Source organism: Lethenteron reissneri, chromosome 20, assembly GCF_015708825.2.
Source record: "Lethenteron reissneri isolate LAM-NWPU_2019-01 chromosome 20, ASM1570882v1, whole genome shotgun sequence".
Classification (NCBI taxonomy): domain Eukaryota; kingdom Metazoa; phylum Chordata; class Hyperoartia; order Petromyzontiformes; family Petromyzontidae; genus Lethenteron; species Lethenteron reissneri.
This window is the reverse complement of record NC_083798.1, coordinates 13,698,366-13,717,996: the sequence shown is the minus strand read 5'-3', so window position 1 is coordinate 13,717,996 and position 19,631 is coordinate 13,698,366. Positions and strand designations below refer to the sequence as shown.

At 42.3% G+C, this 19,631-nt stretch overlaps 2 protein-coding genes and 1 long non-coding RNA gene across 3 annotated transcripts; all 3 read right to left on the bottom strand.

Annotated features, from left to right (window-relative positions):
• Positions 1-250: 250 nt before the first annotated feature.
• Positions 251-6,051, bottom strand: LOC133344522 (collagen alpha-1(VI) chain-like). The gene is made up of 11 exons (XM_061554497.1): positions 5,934-6,051; positions 3,172-3,234; positions 2,738-2,800; positions 2,035-2,097; positions 1,867-1,917; positions 1,724-1,759; positions 1,501-1,563; positions 797-862; positions 643-678; positions 458-494; positions 251-300 (listed from the first exon to the last, which is right to left on the bottom strand). The coding sequence occupies exons 1-11, from the start codon at positions 6,048-6,050 to the stop codon at positions 251-253; spliced, it is 645 nt and encodes a 214-aa protein (XP_061410481.1). The 5' UTR covers position 6,051.
• A 583-nt stretch (positions 6,052-6,634) lies between these two features.
• On the bottom strand, positions 6,635-7,468 carry LOC133344526 (uncharacterized). The gene is made up of 3 exons (XR_009755353.1): positions 7,415-7,468; positions 7,205-7,267; positions 6,635-6,698 (listed from the first exon to the last, which is right to left on the bottom strand). It is a non-coding gene; the product is annotated as an uncharacterized LOC133344526 (long non-coding RNA).
• An 877-nt stretch (positions 7,469-8,345) lies between these two features.
• LOC133344521 (collagen alpha-1(VI) chain-like) lies at positions 8,346-14,166 on the bottom strand. Its single transcript, XM_061554496.1, has 11 exons — positions 14,153-14,166; positions 13,297-13,497; positions 12,259-12,418; positions 11,805-11,918; positions 11,631-11,651; positions 11,497-11,517; positions 11,201-11,245; positions 11,012-11,065; positions 10,345-10,389; positions 8,964-8,990; positions 8,346-8,420 (listed from the first exon to the last, which is right to left on the bottom strand). Exons 1-11 carry the CDS (start codon positions 14,164-14,166, stop codon positions 8,346-8,348), a joined length of 777 nt encoding a protein of 258 aa, XP_061410480.1.
• Positions 14,167-19,631: the final 5,465 nt, after the last annotated feature.

Sequence of the window (19,631 nt, the reverse complement as noted above, 5' to 3'; positions counted from 1 at the left end):
TGTTACTATGCAACTGACAAAAACTGGCACTTTAAATGTGCTGGGAAGATTTTACAGGGCTTCCAGGATAGCTACCCTCAACAAAAAGACAATCTTGAGAAAATCAGGGCAGGTGGCAACCCTATGAGGAGCTGAAGCCAGCAAGACAAACGTCTTCCTTTGTCTCTCTCGTGCCGATGACAACACACTGCACGAGGTCGTGATTTGTGTAAACCATCGCCTCATTGTTAATATGTAATTACACTTAGGGTTATAATGGAATGATAAAAAATGCAATAGTAAGGTACTTACCACAACAAGCTGGACAAGATAAAAAAAATAGATTTTCAAATTAGTCATAAACAAGATACAGAACATTTAAACTCTAAATTATGGCAGTTAATTAAACACACCATAAATTATTGTATTTGAAAAGTTTGCCAGTCAAGTATTTTAAAATGGTGTTTGGAAAACTTACAACACATCTCTTTGATGATGTTCAACATGTCACATTCCTGTACATCAAAATAAGGCTTCATTATGAATATATATCATGGGTTTTGGTGTTTTTTACTGGTCTTTTTGAATGAAGAATTCAGCAGAGAGACAGATTATTGTGTGTAATAAAATAAATAAATTCGGATAGAGGAACGAAAAACTCACGTCCAACTTTGGTGGTGCTGGTAGTCCTCTATCACCCTGAGAAATGTAAATATGAACGGATATAAAATTTTAAATAATTTGACTTATTTTTTTAGTCATTGCTACGATTTCTGAAAGTGTGTTTACTGTGCCACATGGGCCAGAAGTGACTCACCAAGGGGCCTTCAGGCCCCGGGTAGCCCATGGGCCCCATCATTCCCTGTTGTCCTGATTCCTCACCCTGAATACAAATAATAATTACCCACAGCAACATTAATAATACATATGCAGTCCGTTGTCCATTCACTGATGGATGAAGACTTCCAGATGGATTTGTTTTGCCCATACTTCACCATGACGGTCAGTGCAGGTTGGTGCAGGTAGGAGGCCCATGACCCCCGCTGAAGTAACCAGGAATCAAACTCTGATTACCAGGTTCAAAGTGGAGTGTGCGAACCACTGCACGACCACTCCAATAACATGGTCACAATCAACACCAAAAAAACACATGCACGATTTCCACTTTGCTACTTATTTTTTACTGTACATAACCAAGTGTGGCTCTTGTTTTATAAATGTACACACACAGCTTAAAATGATTGTTTGAAAAATAATGTATAAGTCGTGTTTGTGTTCATTGTTTAATCAGAGTAGACGACGGATAGAGCTGAGTTTCAGCTGTGTCTGTCCGGGTCGGTGACCTGGAAAATATATATGCACTCAGCACACCACATCCTGTATACATCTCGCTATTGCTGTGGCTACGAGTCACGTGCCTACTCTAGGCGACCAGTGACCCAGAAAATACTGAGTGATAAATTAAGCCCTGGCGAGGGAGGGTTGTGTGAATCACTGAGGGAGGTGTGCAGTTGTTCTCACCGGGTCCCCCTCATCTCCAGGGTCACCTACGTCCCCCTGATGCCCAATGAAGCCTTTGGGACCCTGTCAAGAGGAAGACCCAACAAAGTGGGGGAAGACCCTGCAGCTTCATTCACTTCCACTTAATCACACGTGTTACCTTTGTCAGGGGAGTAATAGCTATTCCCGTTTACACAGTTGTGGAAAATGTGCAAATAAAATCACGTCATTTGCACTTTCTCACCTTTTCGCCAATTTCTCCCAATTCTCCCGTTGATCCCTGAAAAAAAAAGATTGTATTCTTGTGAGAGCAATTTCACAAAAAAGTGAACTGATAATGATAAATCTGCTGTTCGAATTAATTAAATGGAAGAAACCCAAACTCACAGGAAAGCCAGCAGGCCCCATCAACCCCACAGCAGCAGTCCCATTTTCACCCTGCCATCACGAAATGAATGTGATCATTCCAATCTGTCCACCACCATCCGAGTTAAAGTTATTTCACAATCATATGATTCAACAGCAGCATAACAATCAGACCATGGGTTAGCTTACTATGTCTCCTGGTGGGCCTTTTTGTCCAAGGTCTCCCACAGGGCCTTGCAATCCCTTGGGTCCCTGCAGAAATGGAGGATATCTGAACACTGAAAAAGGCTTTGCTAATATGGTGTTCATGTTGTTCTTAAACTATTTCGTTATATTTCGATTTAAAGCTTTCGTCACTGCAGGGATTCATATTCTTGGTTCTTTCGGTAAAGTCACGTAGAAGGGAAATAATAAAATAATAAAACAATTAAATTCTCACGATGTTTCGATTGCAACACAAGCAATCATCATCAGGTGTGAAAACCACAGCAAGAAAATGTATATATATTTCGTTATTACTTGAAATATTGGTTCATTTCTAATCTTTAACATCCTTAGCCCTCATCTTGAATTATATGTATCCATCAATGTCATCATATTGAATTAACAATAATAATGGCAGATTAGGTGATCAGATCATGGCTACTTTAAATGTCACCATTGCTTATAATCATTGTGAATGTTTGGTGGTAATGTTCTTGCAAAGGGCACTGGACAGAAATCATGATGAAGGCACAATATTTGCAGTCCCACAACCCATGTTTCTTTTGTTATTGCAAAAGCCATGAAGATATATCTTTTTTAAGTTGCGAGTGTAATTGCCCATATATACAGTAACTGTGACCTTTGAGTTGTTTATATAGATTTTTGGAAATTTAAATGTAACAATGACCTCATCTCCTTGCGGTCCATCCTCTCCTTTGAAGCCCTTCACTCCCTCTATGCCTGGTAGACCCTTGGGAGAAGAAAATATAAAATACAGAGTGTATAATTAATTATGAGTTTCAGACCATTTTTTTTTAATCCAGCAATATACATTCATGGTGCAGATAGATGACATAAATGTACATCCCATACGGGTCATTGGGATTATTCGACCACACTCCACCACGCTGGCCAGCGTGGGTTTGCGAAGGCTGGGAGCATAGATGTCGGTGCATAGTACTGTATAGGCCAAATAATGTGCCGCAATGCCCTCTGCTGCCCACAATGTACGTTTCAGTATTTTACTGAATGAGAAAATTACTCAATTATTTATGCAGACAGATAACAAAACACTGCCAGTAAGGTACGGCATTGTATGCTTATCCCAGGCACTCAACGCACCAGCTGGCCGATGGATCCTGGAAGACCACGATGCCCATTTGGGCCCAGAGGCCCCTCTTCCCCCTGTAAAGGACACACAGCATCGAGACCTGGCTTCAAATTGTGCAGGGGCACATCAGCCATATACTGTAATTAGGGATTCAGAAATGGCATTGGGAACACACACACACTATATGTATGCATAATGCTTCTTCACATGAAAATTTACGAATGAGGATTCGAGTACCAATCATCATAAAGTGATAGCAACACTGAAAAAAAAGCATTTACATGTACAGGCCTTTGTCAATCCACTGCTTGATAAGGGCCTCCCAACGCAGTGCAGGTAGCTGGGGTTATTTGTTGCACTGCTGTCTGCTGCCCAGCACATAGCCCCGCAGCTCTGTGACAACCCGTTCGTGCATGCTGGTCACCCACCCTAGCCCTATCCAGACTAAACCATCACCGGTACTACTGCTCAACATAAAATGTTAGCAGCACTGCCAACATGCGTCTGTTAATTTAAAACATCTCAACAACTGGATTATTGATATAACTGCTGCGTTTCCAAAAAGATAGCGCGTGCGACGTGGTGGAACAAGGAGAGCTACAAGGCACCCATATTTTTTCCATAATTACGGTAAAAAATGAAATTAAAATTAATAAAAATAAAACAATAAAAATCACGACTTTTCGGAGGCAACACAAGTCTCCGTCATCAGGTGGGACCGTCACAACCAGATTTGCTGCTTTACCGAAAGAACTAAGAGTATGCATCCTTGCAGTCACGAAAGCTTCAAATCTAGAAATAATTACGGTATTTGGTGATGCTGCGTTGGCAGTGATGCACAAATAAAAATAACAACAAAAAACACCACATTTGTCAATAACGTCGTCTCAAAAGGAAAATGTGTGACATTTCGGGCAATGGCACTTCTTCATGACATACAACTTTAATTTGAATTTTTAACATCTTTGACATAGCCCACTGGGTAAGATCTCAAGCTTTGGATATGTATGTATGTTGAACTTCTTTCACACTGTACTCGGAGGTGTGATTAGCACGGTTCACAACCTTCTATGAATGTCATGCCTTTATTTATTTTACACTGCCTGTATTTCTAGAGAATGTTAATAATAGGTGGAAAATTAACCGCATAATGGAGCAATTTATTTTGACCTGACCAATGTATGGCAAGATCTTTTGGATAAATAAAGTACACCACTGTATATAGTTTTTTTATGACCCTTGGGGCTACACCCATTTTAAACCTTTTTAAACAGTCTGCATCAGCAGCAGACCATGCTTTCCCACCTGATGACGGACGTTTGTGTTATGCCCGAAACGTCGTGATCTATTTTATTTTCTACCTATGTGACTTTACCGAAAGAACCAAAGAGTATGGATTCCTGCAGTCACGAAAGCTTCAAATCAAGATTGTATATAGTTGCTCAGGGAATTTAGTTTTTATTTATTTATTATGCCGTCTCTTTTGCATCGCATTTGGAGCCAACATTACACAAATCTCATCCAGGAAGCTGTTTGGATATAAGCATGATTCCAAGCCTGAACACACCTTGCTAATTATTGAAAAATTAGTAACACATGTGTACGAATAATTAACATATCATGCCTTGTGACCCGCGAATGGAGGTTTCGGCATGCTTAAGGAATAGGAGGCCTCGTGAGATTTGGTAAAGTCAGAGCCAGGTGTCATATAAGGCAGCCGAAGGTGTTCAACCTACTTCGCTAGCAGTGCCTATGAAGTGTGCAGAGGAGCCGGATATTGTTTGCAGGAGACAGTCCTCTCTCTGTGCCATTGCCTTGAGCACTATTGTGACAAGCGCGCTGTGGCAATAGAATAAGATGAGGACATTTTGTACTCTCTCCAACACACGAAACGTATTTGTCGTCGATGTTTATTGAGATAACTTTGGCACAAAGGATTTTGCATTGTCATGCGTGGATGTGGAACAACAGCTGCAGCACAGGAGCCCAGGCATCGTTCATACTGCTTCGCTGAGGCTGCTGCGTGGGTGATGTGGCATTAATGATCGAGTGGCCGGCAACACTGAATGTCCATAGGTGGTGGAAGTGCCACTGAGCCCAGCGGAGGCCACCGTGAGGGTTACGCGCACTTACAGTACTCGTCGATGAGCTGCAATGAATATTCAATAAATCACCGAGAAACGGCAGCCGCATAAGACAGGACTCGACCAAGAGGCTCTGGGAAGTTAATGGGCTGTGAAAAAGGCTAGGGTTTCCTAAACGGGTGGAGGCTCAATATTTGGCTCTGTGTGCGTTGGCATGTGGGTACGATGGGGAGGACTAGTACTGCATCTGCCAGTCATCTCGGTTAACCCTTAACACCTGAGTCTGTCCGGTGACCACCTAACAGCGAGCCTGGGAAATTTCACATTCCCTCAATGCATCTAGCCTGACACAAGCTCCGTATTTGTATTACTGCCATTTAGTATTAAATGGCGGCTGTTGTGTTGGTTTTGTAGCGGTATAGACACGAACATTTTTGTACCCTGGGTTGTGTTGGCCTTCGTGGTATGTAGTGCTGTGGGCTGTTGTGACATACCATCATTACCGATGGGAATATGATAGCGTGACAGCTCATTTGACATGACCACAACTTTGTGCTATGGTTACAATCTATGACGAGACGGACGCAGATTTGAGACGGACGCAGATTTGAAACGGACGCAGATTTGAGACGTCAAACATCCATGAACGCGTGGCCATCGCATCGGTCATGTCGTTTGAAATGAGTTACCTTGTCGCCTGACTCCCCTCGAATCCCTGGGACTCCCCGTCCCCACTGCTCCCCCTTTGTGCCCTGAAAGCAGAGATCAACAACCGCACGATGACACCAATATACCACTCGGAGCATTTGTGTAGAATAAGTTCCCTTCGGCTCTGATGTTGAACGTTAAAAAAATGGAAAGTCTTTGGTACGTTCAAAATTCAGTCTGAAAATGACATTAACGTACTTCCACAAATTAAATATATTGTTTTACATTTGGTCCTGTATCGCCAGGAAGTCCAATATCTCCCTGAAAGATAAAAGAGAAAAAGACAAATTAATAATATTTCATGACAATTTCTGAGGATAAAGCAATGACTGCAATTGAATGCTGTATCAGGTTTTTAGATACAAATGTATCTGTTTCTAATAACACATTTTAAATGATTTTACACACTTCTTCTCCCTCATCTCCTTTGGTACCATTATGACCTTGCAGTCCTTCGTTGCCCTGAAATAGGAACAATAAAGGGGGGGGGGGAGGTGGGGGAAGAAAAAACAACTTACAAAATTGAAATAAAATTGCCAAACATGTCTGAGGTGTGTTCCCAAAAAAAAAATAAACCTCAGGTGGAAATAGGGCTATAATATCAGCAAGCGGTGCAGCTGCACATAGCATCACTTGCCACACAGCCGGTTAGGCGATGTTGTTAATGGTCACAAGCTGCTTGCCTTCATTCCTGGTGGTCCAGGGCTTCCAATGGGACCTCTCATTCCTTCAACGCCTGGTTCCCCCTAAGATGAAAACATGGAGGGTTTTTTACCTTCAGCGTTTCACAAGAGCAAAATGCCACCGGTTGTTAAATGTTGCCACGTAATTATGGCTGCAGAGAAACGTGTATGTTTTATTTAAGTAATAATTAAAGTGGGTATAACTATACTCGCAATGTAGAATTCACCTGTTCGATTCAATTTCCCGGCGCAGCAGTAGAAACAATGGGGCAAGTGTCTTAAGTATCCGAACCACCCCCCCCCCCCCCCATGCTTCTGTCCACCCAGCAGGATAATTGGGTACCACCACGGTAAGTCGATAGGCAGGTCACGTCTGGTGGGGTAAAGTGTGCTTACTCGCGCATCTTCTAAAATGTCCAGCGTGGAAGAGTAGGCCAACTCCGCTCTCCAGAGAAGGACTCTATTGAGCTCCTTTTCGTCGAGGTTCTTCTGCTGGTAGTGACGTGACCAAGTAATTGCAGGGCTGTACCTTTGCCTTTCACCCATATATATATAGTTTGAATAGATACCTTGTTTCCTTTTTCTCCAGGAGGCCCAGGGTCTCCCTTTACCCCTCGCTTGCCTGTACCTCCCTACAAACAAAAGAGTGAAGGAACAACCCCCCCCCCCCCCAACCAATTCAAAACTTTAACAAACAAAGAAATGAACATAACATACATTTTACAACGTAAACACATTTGAATGTATTAAGACATTCCGCTGTGTGAGTTGCATCTCACAGGGACGCCGTCGACGCCGTTGCATCCAGGCAACCCAGGGAATCCAGCATCTCCCTGTAACAGCGAGAGTAATTGTCACTATTACGAGCAACCCTTCGCTACAACAGTACAGACGCCCATAGGTGCCAGGCAGGGCTTACATTTTTCATATAAGTCACGTAGGAAAAACATTTAAATGAATAAAAGTAAAATAAAAATAAAATAAAAAATCACGACGTTTCGGAGGCAACACAAGCTTCCGTCTTCAGGTGGAACCGTCACAGCATGATAGCTGTATCAAGTGAGAGGGCTTACATTTCTTATGGAATATATTCTGGGGCTGAAAGTCCCCTGGAGCCTGCCCATCCCCCCTCGCACATTGGTCAGCGCAGGTTGGTGAAGGTGGGGAGCATAGTGGGAGCATAGAGGTACAGAACACTAATGGATTTTATTTCTGCACTGCCCACTGCTGCTCAACACGGAGCCCGACAAGCCTCATACGTGTCTATAGATTATATTGGAGCATAAAACAATAGTGCTCATCCAACAAAAGCAGGCAAATGATAAATGACCGCCTGACATTCACCTTCATTCCATCCAGCCCCTCGGTCCCAGCGTCTCCTTTTCTCCCCTAATAGGCAACAAAAGAGATCGATATTAATAAATGAAGAATAAAAATGACCACATTCTATCCCGTTTTTCATTCTGCTGTGTGGACACATCGTTGCAATTCTCATTTACATTTCCGATAGTGTCAGTTTCATCATTATTTATATTTAATGACGCGTTGCCATGATGAATTGGCAATGATTTGGGGTGAAAAATCATTTTGGAAAAAAAGGTTACCTGATATGTTTTAATGTTGTTTTTTTAATCCAATTCTATTAAGCAGTAGAAATCACATTGTTCCATTGTGCAGCTGCCCAATTGGTTATGTGTTATTCATGTTGTGTCATGATACGGGTGCATTGTTGAAACTGGACGAGAATGACGCACTGACCTTAATACCAGGGCGCCCTCTCCCCCCCTGTAATAGCACAACTCACATTACCATCATCGCACAGTACTTGCTCCAAGTGCTCATCAAACAGTCATGCCAATACAAGGCCGCTTCGTCGTTTAATTGAACCACCAATATTATATGTACACTGCATAAAGTAACATTGTCTGCAAAGAGTAATCTACTTTGGCCAGACCGTAAAAACATTGCCCTTCAGAAGATAAGTTCCCCTTCATCACAGGTCATAAATATAGTTTCTATACTTAACATTTTTCACAGAGCTATGTCCTAAGAAGAGTGGAATCTGATCAGTTAATGGTGAAACGATGAAGGCATCGCAATACATAGTACTAAATACCACATACAGCACAGCTTTGTGCAACTGTACATTCTTATCTGTCATATAACACATATATATATAAAACCTCACAGCATTGGAACAAAATGTACTTGTATCAACCCAATACATGCAATAATTTTTTGTTTAATAAGGTGAACAAAGTACTTTCTATACGCTTGCAATATTGCTAAATTAGTAATCCTGCTCATGCAATACTTGGCCAGCAGTACCTTATGACCTCGAATTCCACGTTCTCCCTGGGAAATAAAACAAAACAAATTATGATTGCTTCATTTACAGGGTTATTTAATCTACCAAATTAAATGTGTGTCAATTTCTTTACATTTTCCATATTTTATTTAATGGAGAACTGCCCGCAAAAGGTTCGACCATGGGAATTCTCCTGAAATCCCTTCAGGTGACCTTTATTATCACTGAAAAACACAGGCGCACATTGCTCAGTATTTACACTGCCTTAAAATAAAATATATACAATAGGCGTTTCTAAAAATGGCCCTTCTTCATCACACCACTAAGGGCGAATATGTTGGGTTTCTTTGCTAACTGTTTGTGCACAAATGCCAATGTAGCGTCGCCCAGAATGTTATTTTATCACTAGAGGGCACTGCACCGTCGCACATGCTTTGCGACATAGAAATGTTTGTCACGTGTCAGTAAGAATATATTTTAGAATGCACGGCATAATTTAGCCAAGTTAAATGAAAACCTCAATATATTGTGATGGTTTTTTGTGTGTGCACCACACCCACACCTCAGATTAGCAAAGTTGGCTAAGTACGGTGTGAAAGAAGTTCAACATACATACATATACGGCAGTGTCTTGCGATGTGTGAATCCAGCATCTTAGCAGTGCCGGATCAATCATATCATGCCTGAGTCACTCAGCCCCCTTGTGTTAATTTTAGTCACTAACAGTTCATCATGAACCATGATCAATCCACAACTGAGTGAAGCCCTTTCTAAGCTGTCACCATATGTCACCATATGTCACCATATGTTATGGGCATGTTTTGTAATAATGTGCCTAGTCCATGATAGAGGTGTTTTTGGGTTAGATCACGTAAATATATAAATGTGTCGTTAAAACCCGCCATCACCGACACATTAATATATTTACGCAATCTAACCCAGAAAACCCTCTATTATGAATTATATTAGTCGCGAAAGCCTACGTGTTGAAATGTGCCTTGTACCTGGGCACAAGTCAATTTAGTCACGCCGTCTCTTGGCTGGACGACCTCTCGGATGCATTCCCTCCCTTGACTGCCAGTCCATCATTATTCTCAAGTGTTCTTAACAAGCCCACTTTATACATATTCAACACAAAATGAGCTATAGGTGACTACCATTTAGATATACTAAGCATTTTTTTCACGTATAAAAGTCAGAGAAAAAAATGCAAAACTCTAGTTGGTCAACCATTTCTGTTGGCAGATGTTTTTTTGTGCGGAAAATATCAAACCTTCGATCGGATCAGCTCAGCCTTTGGACAAGAGCGCTGCAGCTGCCCTATGCCTGCAGCTCTCATCGCACGGACGACACTGTGACCGTAGCAAGCGAGAGAAGGCCGCCTACCAGCGCGAGCCCTACCTTCTCACCCTGGGAACCCTGGGGTCCATCTTCGCCTGGGATTCCCTGCAAACGACATGCCCTCGTGATGAGATGGGTGTGTGTGAATCCAAACTGGTCTCACGACAGTGGCACTATGTGGAGGTGTGGAACAGAATAATCTTGATCAAAGAATATCGGTTGATTTGTGGCTCTTTGTAACACACGCATGCAGTGTATAAGAATCAACACGGACAGGGGCAAATTGTAGTATTTATCACTCAATTTTCAGCCCATTGTCAATACAACCCAGCCTGTTGCCTATGATGAAATCGCCAAACAGGGATCGGATCTCATTGATTTGAGAAGCTAAACAGGGTTGAGCCCGATTAGTACTTGGATTGGAAACTGTATGGGGTTACCAGTTGTTGTAGGCTTGGGCTGGTAAATGACTGGGAGATGGCAGGACAACACATTTTAAAATGTAACTGTGCAGGTCTTGCAAGTGTTCTACCTTTGCATGTTTGTGTTTTATTTAGATACTCTAGATTCCTCCCACATACTAAACACTCATGAAATTGGCCAAACATCGCAATGGAGCAGGATCCTACTAAACATTGTAAGACTTGGTGAGGCTTTCCTGAGTAGAGGGCATTATTATTGTTGTTATTATAATGAACAAGATGTCTACACTTTGAACATAACTCACCTTCTGTCCCATGACACCAGAAACTCCGAGAGGACCTCTCTTCCCATCAATTCCCTGAAACGGTTTGCAGTAAAGTGAGATTTACGGATGAATAACCAATGATAAAGACCGCAAAATAAGCCGTCCATTTACACGCACACTATTTTCATTGAGCAGTGTAAGGTCAAGTGATGGGTGAATTGATCTTACAGGCTCCCCGATGCCTCCACGTATCCCAGTCTCCCCACGTGGAGGCTGTCGATGACAAAAATGAAAATTACTTTTACGGTTGACAAGGGATTCGAAACGTGTTCAAAAATATAAATGACCATGAACGATAACATTCATCTTGCTGTACATATGTTATCGTAGCATGCTTTAAAACATTACATTAATTGTCCACACAGATTACATGTGATAATTATATTTTCCTCCCGACGAACAACACTAACTTGTCAGGAGGGCATGCTCTGTGTGTTTATGGTTTTTAATAGGAAGATACGCACCTCACATTCAAATGAGCAACACTGTTGGGAAGAGAATAACGATATTAATATTTAATTTAGAGCACTCTTTGCTAAGTGTGATTTTTTTAAGTAACACGAATATATAAACGTAGGTTATGTATTTTTCTCCTTACCATAGCCTCCATATCTTCGTACTAAAAAGGAAGAGAGAAAACATGTATTGACAATTTTGCAATGAAGCCATGTAATGTGTGGGGTGCTTATGAATCCAGCTTTCGTCGTGTTTTGGTGCTCAACTGATTGTCAGACTGCGCACGGATCTCGTGTATCAGGTCGGCCTCCCTTACGATGATGTCCACGATCTCTTCGATTGTCTTCACATTCTCGGACTCTTTGCTGCTTGTGGCTGTGAAGTTGCTCCTGTACCTGGGCCCCGACACGATGGCACTCAGCCGCTGCTCCTATTCGGGTGGCATCCAACAAAGGCATACATGGACCTGTGTTTATATATTTGGGCAATGTACAGGATCGAGGTGCTGTACGATTTTTTAATGTCCCCTTCATGATAGCCCTGTGCTATAATAAATGTTTTTCGCACCATTTATTATAGCACGTAGCTATCACAAAGGCACGACGTTTCACAGGCTTTTTTATACCTGCAGTAATTTTACAACAGGGAGTTAAATTTGCCACGTGACTTTACCCAATTTGGTAATTTACAAATTAATTTTCAACATTCATTGTGATTAAAAATGTATGATATATTTTCGAACGAGTTTTCCCGTGTGGGCTCTGGCCAACCTGGTGGTCAGGAGAGATGGCGACAGCGAAGAGCTTGATGCCTTGGTCCTTGGCCATCGTGGCCGCGTGGTCAAGGCCCCCGCATGGCTCCTGGTATCCGTCCAGCGGGTGCCCGTCCGTCACCACCACCAGAAACTGACCACTCTGTCCCTCGTCGCGGCTGTGCCGGGCCAACCAAGAAAGTTTATTTCGAAGATAGTGAGTGCTTTTGATTTAAAGCTTTCGTGACTGCAGGGATTCCTATTCTTGGTTCTTTATTTTTTAAAATATTTATTATTTTATTATTTCCCTTCTACGTGACTTTACCGAAAGAACCAAGAATACAGTGAGTGCTGTTTAATGACAATAATGTCGGGGTGTTTTGTTTTCTCCCATTTCCATAAAATGTTTGTTATTGGCGTCAGGTCATAGGATGTTTCTCTTAGGAACTCGTGCAGAGTGGTGCATCATGCCACATGCTGGAGAATAGTCTGTGGAAGCAGATATCATAGAACTATTTCTGAGAGTTGAGTCAAGAAACCTCTTGTATCAACATTTTAACAGTGTATTTCCCCACATGCTGTGCATTGATTCGTGTTATTTGCATGACAATTATATTGAAAACTAATTTCTTTAGAATTGCTTTTTGTTGTTTAGTTTATCCTTTCCGCACCTCCGATTAGCACGGTTGGCTACGTACGTTACGAAAAAAGTTGACATATTGGCAAAATATTATTTTGTGCAATTATATTGAGGACCTGAATTCTCTACGCATGAGAACGTGGTTAAATCATGGATGCCTGCACAGATTTAAATCCAGGGATTTCAGCAGTGCTGGCTCAGTGTTCTGATCCCTGAGCCACATCGAGTGGAGATTTATTTCTGTTAACTCATTACAGCATTACTATGCGATGTGGAACGCGAAAATGGGCACAAAGGGGACACTGGATCTCTCAGACTCGTACAGATGCACACTTGTGTTTTGGTGGCATTAACGGTACAAGAGCGAGCGAGCGAGCAAGCAAGCGGGAACATAAAAGGTCTTTTGCTGGCACAGACCTGAGCATGAGCTGCTGGCTCGCTGTGGACAGAGCACAGTCGGTGTTCGTGCCCCGTCCGATGTAGGTGGTGGTAGCGAGGTGAGACAGCAGCTGCGAGCGGTGCTTCGGCAGCGCAGCGAGCTCGCTGATGACGTGCACCTCGTCGCTGTACTGCAGCGTGCCCACGCTCCACGTGAGGATGCGATCGCACGGGTACGTTCTGCAAGGGAGAGGATGGGTGCTCAAGGAGGCTCGTTTGCAAATTGGACAGCTTCACAGTCAATATTCCCATAATATCGTCATCAGCAGCATAATACGCATAGGGTGTAATTTTGAAGCGAATTATCTAGGTTTGAAAAACGTTGCTTATATATGCAATGTCCAATGTCATTGGTTTGCCTCAAACATTATCCCAGCATGAATGAAAAAGTTGGTTTATGTACAATTTTAAAATGTATTTTGTATAATCAGGTGATGACTAATATGATCAGAAGAGTCTCATTTTCAAGAGTGACCTGGGTCATTAGTCTGTCAGTAAGGGACGATGATTTCTACGTATAATCCCCTCTTGAGCAATTTGCAGACAATTTTCGAAATTGGAGAGGATGGACCCTGATGTCGACACACCATAAAACAGACAGCGTGTGGTGTTAGGGTTATTCTACCCATAGTAATAATCAGGACAGTCACTGGATTCGAGAAGGGAACCTCTGCAATTAATGTCAAATGCGCTACCGGTGGGCCACGGTCACATCACTGAATCTGACACCACGATTATTTTATGAGCATTTGTATCTGAATTACCAACCGCAACTGGTTGCCAAACTATGCCCGTCTAAAACACCATTTTAGGTTAAAGTCATGATCATCCACACCTTTTACATTTCATGATCATCCACACCTTTTACATTTCCTGAAATGTATGCCCAATATTGGAAGAGGCAATACACAGTGCACACCTGTTTCTGAGGGTCTCGATAAACTTGGCCGCAAAACTCTTGCTCTTTTCCACGAGATGACCATAGGGCATCACACGCAGCGCCACGCTCTCCGATGTGTCCAGAGCCAGCAGCACATGGGCAGGGCATTCTGTGGTCCAAAAATGTCAGTTGAACTAAATTCAAATTACATTGAATAACCCATCCTGGTAAACGTACGCTACCTTGGTGTAATATCTACCACACTTAAAATGGGCAACTTTCTTAACCTCCCCCCCCCACCCCCTTCTCCACCTCTGTCCTCCAAACAGTATAAATTGGGATGCCAATGTTAGTCAATCTACAGGCTGCATGTGGTGGGGTAGTGTGGGTGCTCCGACCAATTGCAAGACGTCTGGTCAGCATGGAAGAATAGGCCAAAATGCCATTGAGGGGGCTGCCTACAACTTCCTCGAGCAGAGGCAAGTCTCCCAGCAGGGCATGAAGCAAAGCAATTTCACAGCTGCACCCTGACCTTTAACCGCCGACGTGACCTGTAATAATGGATACAAAACGCTGGCTGTGTGATGGGTTCAGAGCCGGCCCAGCCACTAAGCGACCCTTGCAATTGCAAAGGGCCCCGTGGCCAGCAGAGGGCCCCCTAGAGTCACTGCTAGCTAGTGGGTGAAAAAAATCATACATCAAAGGGGCCTCCAACCAAATTTTGCTTAGGGCCCCCAAAGGTCTAGGGCCGGTTCTGGATGGGTTGACAGCAGCGTGGGTAAAAAGTGACATTTTGCAGTCTGTGCTCACCGACAGGGATGGACCGCATCGGCAGAGAGTGGCCAGGAGGCTGAGCCAGGATGCCCGATGGCCCCAGAGACAGCAGAAGGAATCGTACCCACACAGCAGACATCGGCAGCGGCAGTCGGAACATCCACTCCCAAGTGCCCTTCCTGTAGCGGCATCAGCGGAGTACACGACGCCGCAGTGTTCGTACAACAAAGCCCCCTTGTACTCACACTGGCCCAGACCTATTACATTCACATTTTGTTTAAAAATAAACGAAATGCTTGGATTATCTGACCTGCGGTAACGAATGACAACAAGAAAGACAATGAAGGTGTGCTGACAGACAATGGGTACACAGGGATTGTTGAGAAGGCTGAGTTTGAGTTTATTTGATTCGTCGCACGGATGATTTCGTTTAGCCAGTTTCCCGGCTTTATTACAAGGGAGATCTCTCGTGCGTAAACACACCACTAACAACAGAGCAAAGACAAACACATCACTATTGCAGAGAACGAGTACAGAATCCGTAGGGATTATTGATGGGAAGTAAAGTAGTGTATGCAGGAGATATACTTAGTGGGTCGTTTAAAAATGTAATGAAGATGATTCTGCAAGGGGAGATGAAAGGCAAGAGCAAGGAACCCGATCAGTTGGTGGGACAATGTGAGCATTTGGATGGCACTTTCCATGAGAGACCCCAATTCTTGCAAAATATAGAGCACTGGCATTGCCGCTCCGTAATGAGACATCGTTGCTTGTACGCATTTGACTGGCCAACATTAACCATTGACTTGCGTCAGGAATTAAGAGTGGCGTTGGACAATAACTATTGTTTTAGAGGACTTGTTTCTACAGTTAAGGCAAACAGCACAATGCGTGTTAGTAACGAAATGAATCTGTTTAACACGTAGGCTTTCGCGGCCAATATCATCCATAAGCAGGTGTTTTGGGTTAGATCGCGTAAATATATAAATGTGTAATAAAACACACAAATTTGGCTGTCGCCTGATGAAGCTAGTTGTAATTACTGGCTAAACGTCGTACTCAGATTGTAAATGTTGTGGCTTGGCTCTCCAACACACCGGTGTGCTGTACTAGTGACGAATTGGCACGTTCTGTTTACGTGACAACTCTTACTAGTTGGCTTTGTCGGGTGGTGGCGGGTTTAACAAAACATTTTTATATTTACGCGATCTAACCCAAAAACCTGTATTATGGAAAATAATATGAACTCCCACTAGATTCCCTACTTGTAAACGTCCGCTCAGCCTGCGTATACCGAGAGCAGTGAATGCGCCCTCTGCTGCGTAACAATAACAAAGCATGCACCAAACAAAACAGATGCATTGACAGACAATGATTGAGGATACCGTTAGCAGCGCACACGTACACGTAACACAACTCAACACATCCGTCAATAACACTGTGGACCTTAAAAGGAAAAGATATAAGACGACGTTGTAGGCGATTGTCCTTCACAGTACATGGAGAGGTTAAAGGTTGTTTTTATCAAGTCCATGGGGGAGAGTGCAGTCTCCAACTCCTACCCACGCTGAGCTCTTGAGCCTCTTATGTGCGATGAATAATGGTCATTGCCTGAAACGTAGACTGTTAGAAGTTTTTTCCTTTTAAGGCCAGTGTCATTGACAAATGTTTTGGCATTAAAAGCAGCCTAGCTTAATACTGTATATCATACAAAAAATAAGGGAAAACAGCCGATATGTATAATGCCGCAGCTAACGTAAACAGGACAAGCTGTTATGGTACACAAGTAATACAAGCAAACACGAAATCATGAACTACATTCACATCTGTACAACTTACATTTTACCTCGGGGTAGAGAAGCACACAGCACGGTCCCTACAACGTAACAGTGTCTGAGATAGGAACCCTGCAGAGGTGCACGGATGAATGTGGATGCCATAAGCTCAGTTGGTCATGGTCAAGCATGCGCCGATGATGGTGAAATATAATACCTTTCCAGGGTTCCTCATAGGCTGACACGAGATTCTGTTAAAATGCTGGGCGGGGGGAAATGTTGAACATCTAATAGATATCATACATATGTTTTAAATAGTGTCACGGCTTGGGCTCTGAGCTCTTGCATCTGGCTGAATCCACTAACGGGATATTGATGGTTTGTAGGCACTTAAAGATTACACGAAAATGATATGTGAAATGTGCAATTGCTTGTGCGGGTCTATGCTGGCTTAGAGGTATAGTGAAAGAATGTGAGACATCACAGCATTGTATGGGAATGAAGTCAGTCGTGTGAATTAAAAACTACGTATTTTTCTCAAAATTATGCAATGATTCCAAATAAATTTTACTACAATAGTGTGCATAGAAATAATTGTTTTATCACAAATTTAAATGAGAAAAAACTCAAGAAACTCAAGAAAATGTTCTTTCATAATATATTGCGTTCTTTTTATGTAAATCTGTTGACCCCTTCGGCCACAGCTGCATGTTTTGTGGAGCGAGTGCAAAAGTAATCTACATTCTGGATTTCATAACCATAAGCACGTGTGTGCAGAGGGCATGTTACCAACATGGGCACATGGCCTAGTAAAATGTACGATGGAACACACCGTCATCAAAATGCATGATCAATTTACTGCCGGATGAAGGTCTCCCCGCTTCATTGCCATCCTAAACGGTATTGCGATGCCATAACCCATCACGTTCCTGCACGTGAGCTAAACTCATTGCTCCCTCGTTGGGCTTCCATTCCGTCACTAGTCTTGCCCTATCGGCGACCATCCCTTCGACAACGCCTCCCCTCAATTTTTTTTCCAAGCGAACAAAATGTCTATAACTTGACCTTTTTTCTTAGGTCCTTTCTTCCCCTCCGTGTACAATAACTCCCAGCATGCATCTCTCACCTGCTCATTTGTATTAGCTTCAGTTTGGTTACATTAGATTTGTCAGTGTCCATGTTTCTAATTGAACACATTCCTTTTACGCACATTGGTATGTTGCTTTTATTATGAAAAATCTATATTACAAAAGCACTCCAACCTGCTGGCTTACCTATGTTATCACATTCATCCTGGTCCACCATTAACAGCCCTAGATATGCATATTTTGTTGTGTTTTTCCACTTGTATCTCCAATTTCATGCTCAGAAAACCTGTATATGCATTTTGTTTCACTCACATTTATCTTTGCAGACTTTTTTGTTAAGTTATTCAATAATTCCACGTAATTAATTGCCATCGATTGTAATACAGATCCATATGAGCAAATCATATGGCTAATCTTGACCCATGTATGGTCATATGCTTAGTTCTCCAATCCAGTTTTCGGAATATTTTAGAAATACCCTATTTTGTAATGATTAAGTGCTCAATATACAGTATGTGTAAATGCACACACTTTTTCAGGCTGAGATTGTTTGAAAGCTGACCGCACTTTAGACTTCACATCTTACTACGGTTATGAGAAACAGCCTTGAGCCACCTGCCTCCACTTTAGGAGTACTGTATTGATCACATTGAATAATTATAGCTTAAGTTCTGTACATTAAGAATAATTATAATGCAAAGAATGCAGTTATGGTGGACATCACTATCAGGGAGTTTTTTTCCATCACAACAATTGGTGTATGATCATGCCTATTTAACCTATATTTAGAAAAAAAAACATGTTAGATGCCCTTGCATCCCTTGAGAGTTGTGTGTCATTTGGAGAAAGAAAGGTGTGCACTCTTAAATTGTCAGATGACAGATGTGATTTTAAGGTCAGCAGAACTGACAGACCTAATGTGTAGTCTTTACAGGGCGGCTACATCATACGGAATTTAAATTGACGGCAAGAACAGCAAAGCGGTGATTACTGGGAAAAGTGATGACATGGCAGGGCAGGACATACGTGTAAAAAGAGAAAAACTGCAAAAAATGAGCTGTTAAATATCTCGAGGCAAACATGACAGAAAACAGATCAGAGAACGAGATTGATGACATTGGCCAGTACAACAGGAATGTTAACAAAATAAGGGTATTATGTAAAAAATGAATCAAACTATAAACAATAAGATTGCACTCGGTTAGCACACAGTTAACGCATAGCCTGGTTGATTACGTTCTTCCAAAGATTGCTAAATTAGAAGTTAAGTGTGAAACAAACAACTGAACAAGCACGGCAAACCCTCCCCGTAGAGGTGGTTCAAACTAGATTCGAAGCTACTATGTGTGTGTCTCTCTGGAAATATAATGCAATACAACACATAGTAGTAGTACTATGTGTGTGTGTCTCTGTCTCTGTGCGAGTCTCTCTCTGCTTGTGTCTGTCTGCGTGTCTCCGTGTCTATGTTTTGTCTCTCTCTCAAATTTAGCAATCTTTGGAAGAATGTAATCAACCAGGTGGGGTGTTGACTCTTTTGTTGGCTGATTCTGTGTTGTATTGCATTCTATTTCCAAGGTTACGATGTTTGTTTTTTCATTCATTTGTACCTGATGATGGTTGCTTGTGTTGCAATCGAAACGTCGTATTCTATTATTTAATTTCTATCTACGTGACTTTACCGAAAGAACCAAAGAGTAATTCCTGCAGTCACGAAAGCTTCGAATCGAATAAGATTGCAGCTTTTTCTTTATCTGTAAATCTTGAAATTAAGTGGCACAGAGGCGTTTCCAAATGATT

Bases quoted from the DNA above. Each gene is read 5' to 3' on its own strand.
- LOC133344521 (XM_061554496.1), bottom strand. The intron at 12,419-13,296 runs GTCTGTGCCAGC...GGCCCGGCACAG, and splicing joins AGCCAGCAGCTCATGCTCAG to CCGCGACGAGGGACAGAGTG. The intron at 11,652-11,804 runs GTAAGGGAGGCC...CTTCCTTTTTAG, and splicing joins AAGAGATCGTGGACATCATC to TACGAAGATATGGAGGCTAT.
- LOC133344522 (XM_061554497.1), bottom strand. From the start codon at position 6,050: ATGCTCCGAGTGGTATATTGGTGTCATCGTGCGGTTGTTGATCTCTGC. The intron at 1,564-1,723 runs GTGAGAAAGTGC...TCCTCTTGACAG, and splicing joins TGGGAGAAATTGGCGAAAAG to GGTCCCAAAGGCTTCATTGG. The intron at 495-642 runs GTGAGTTTTTCG...TTTGATGTACAG, and splicing joins CAGCACCACCAAAGTTGGAC to GAATGTGACATGTTGAACAT.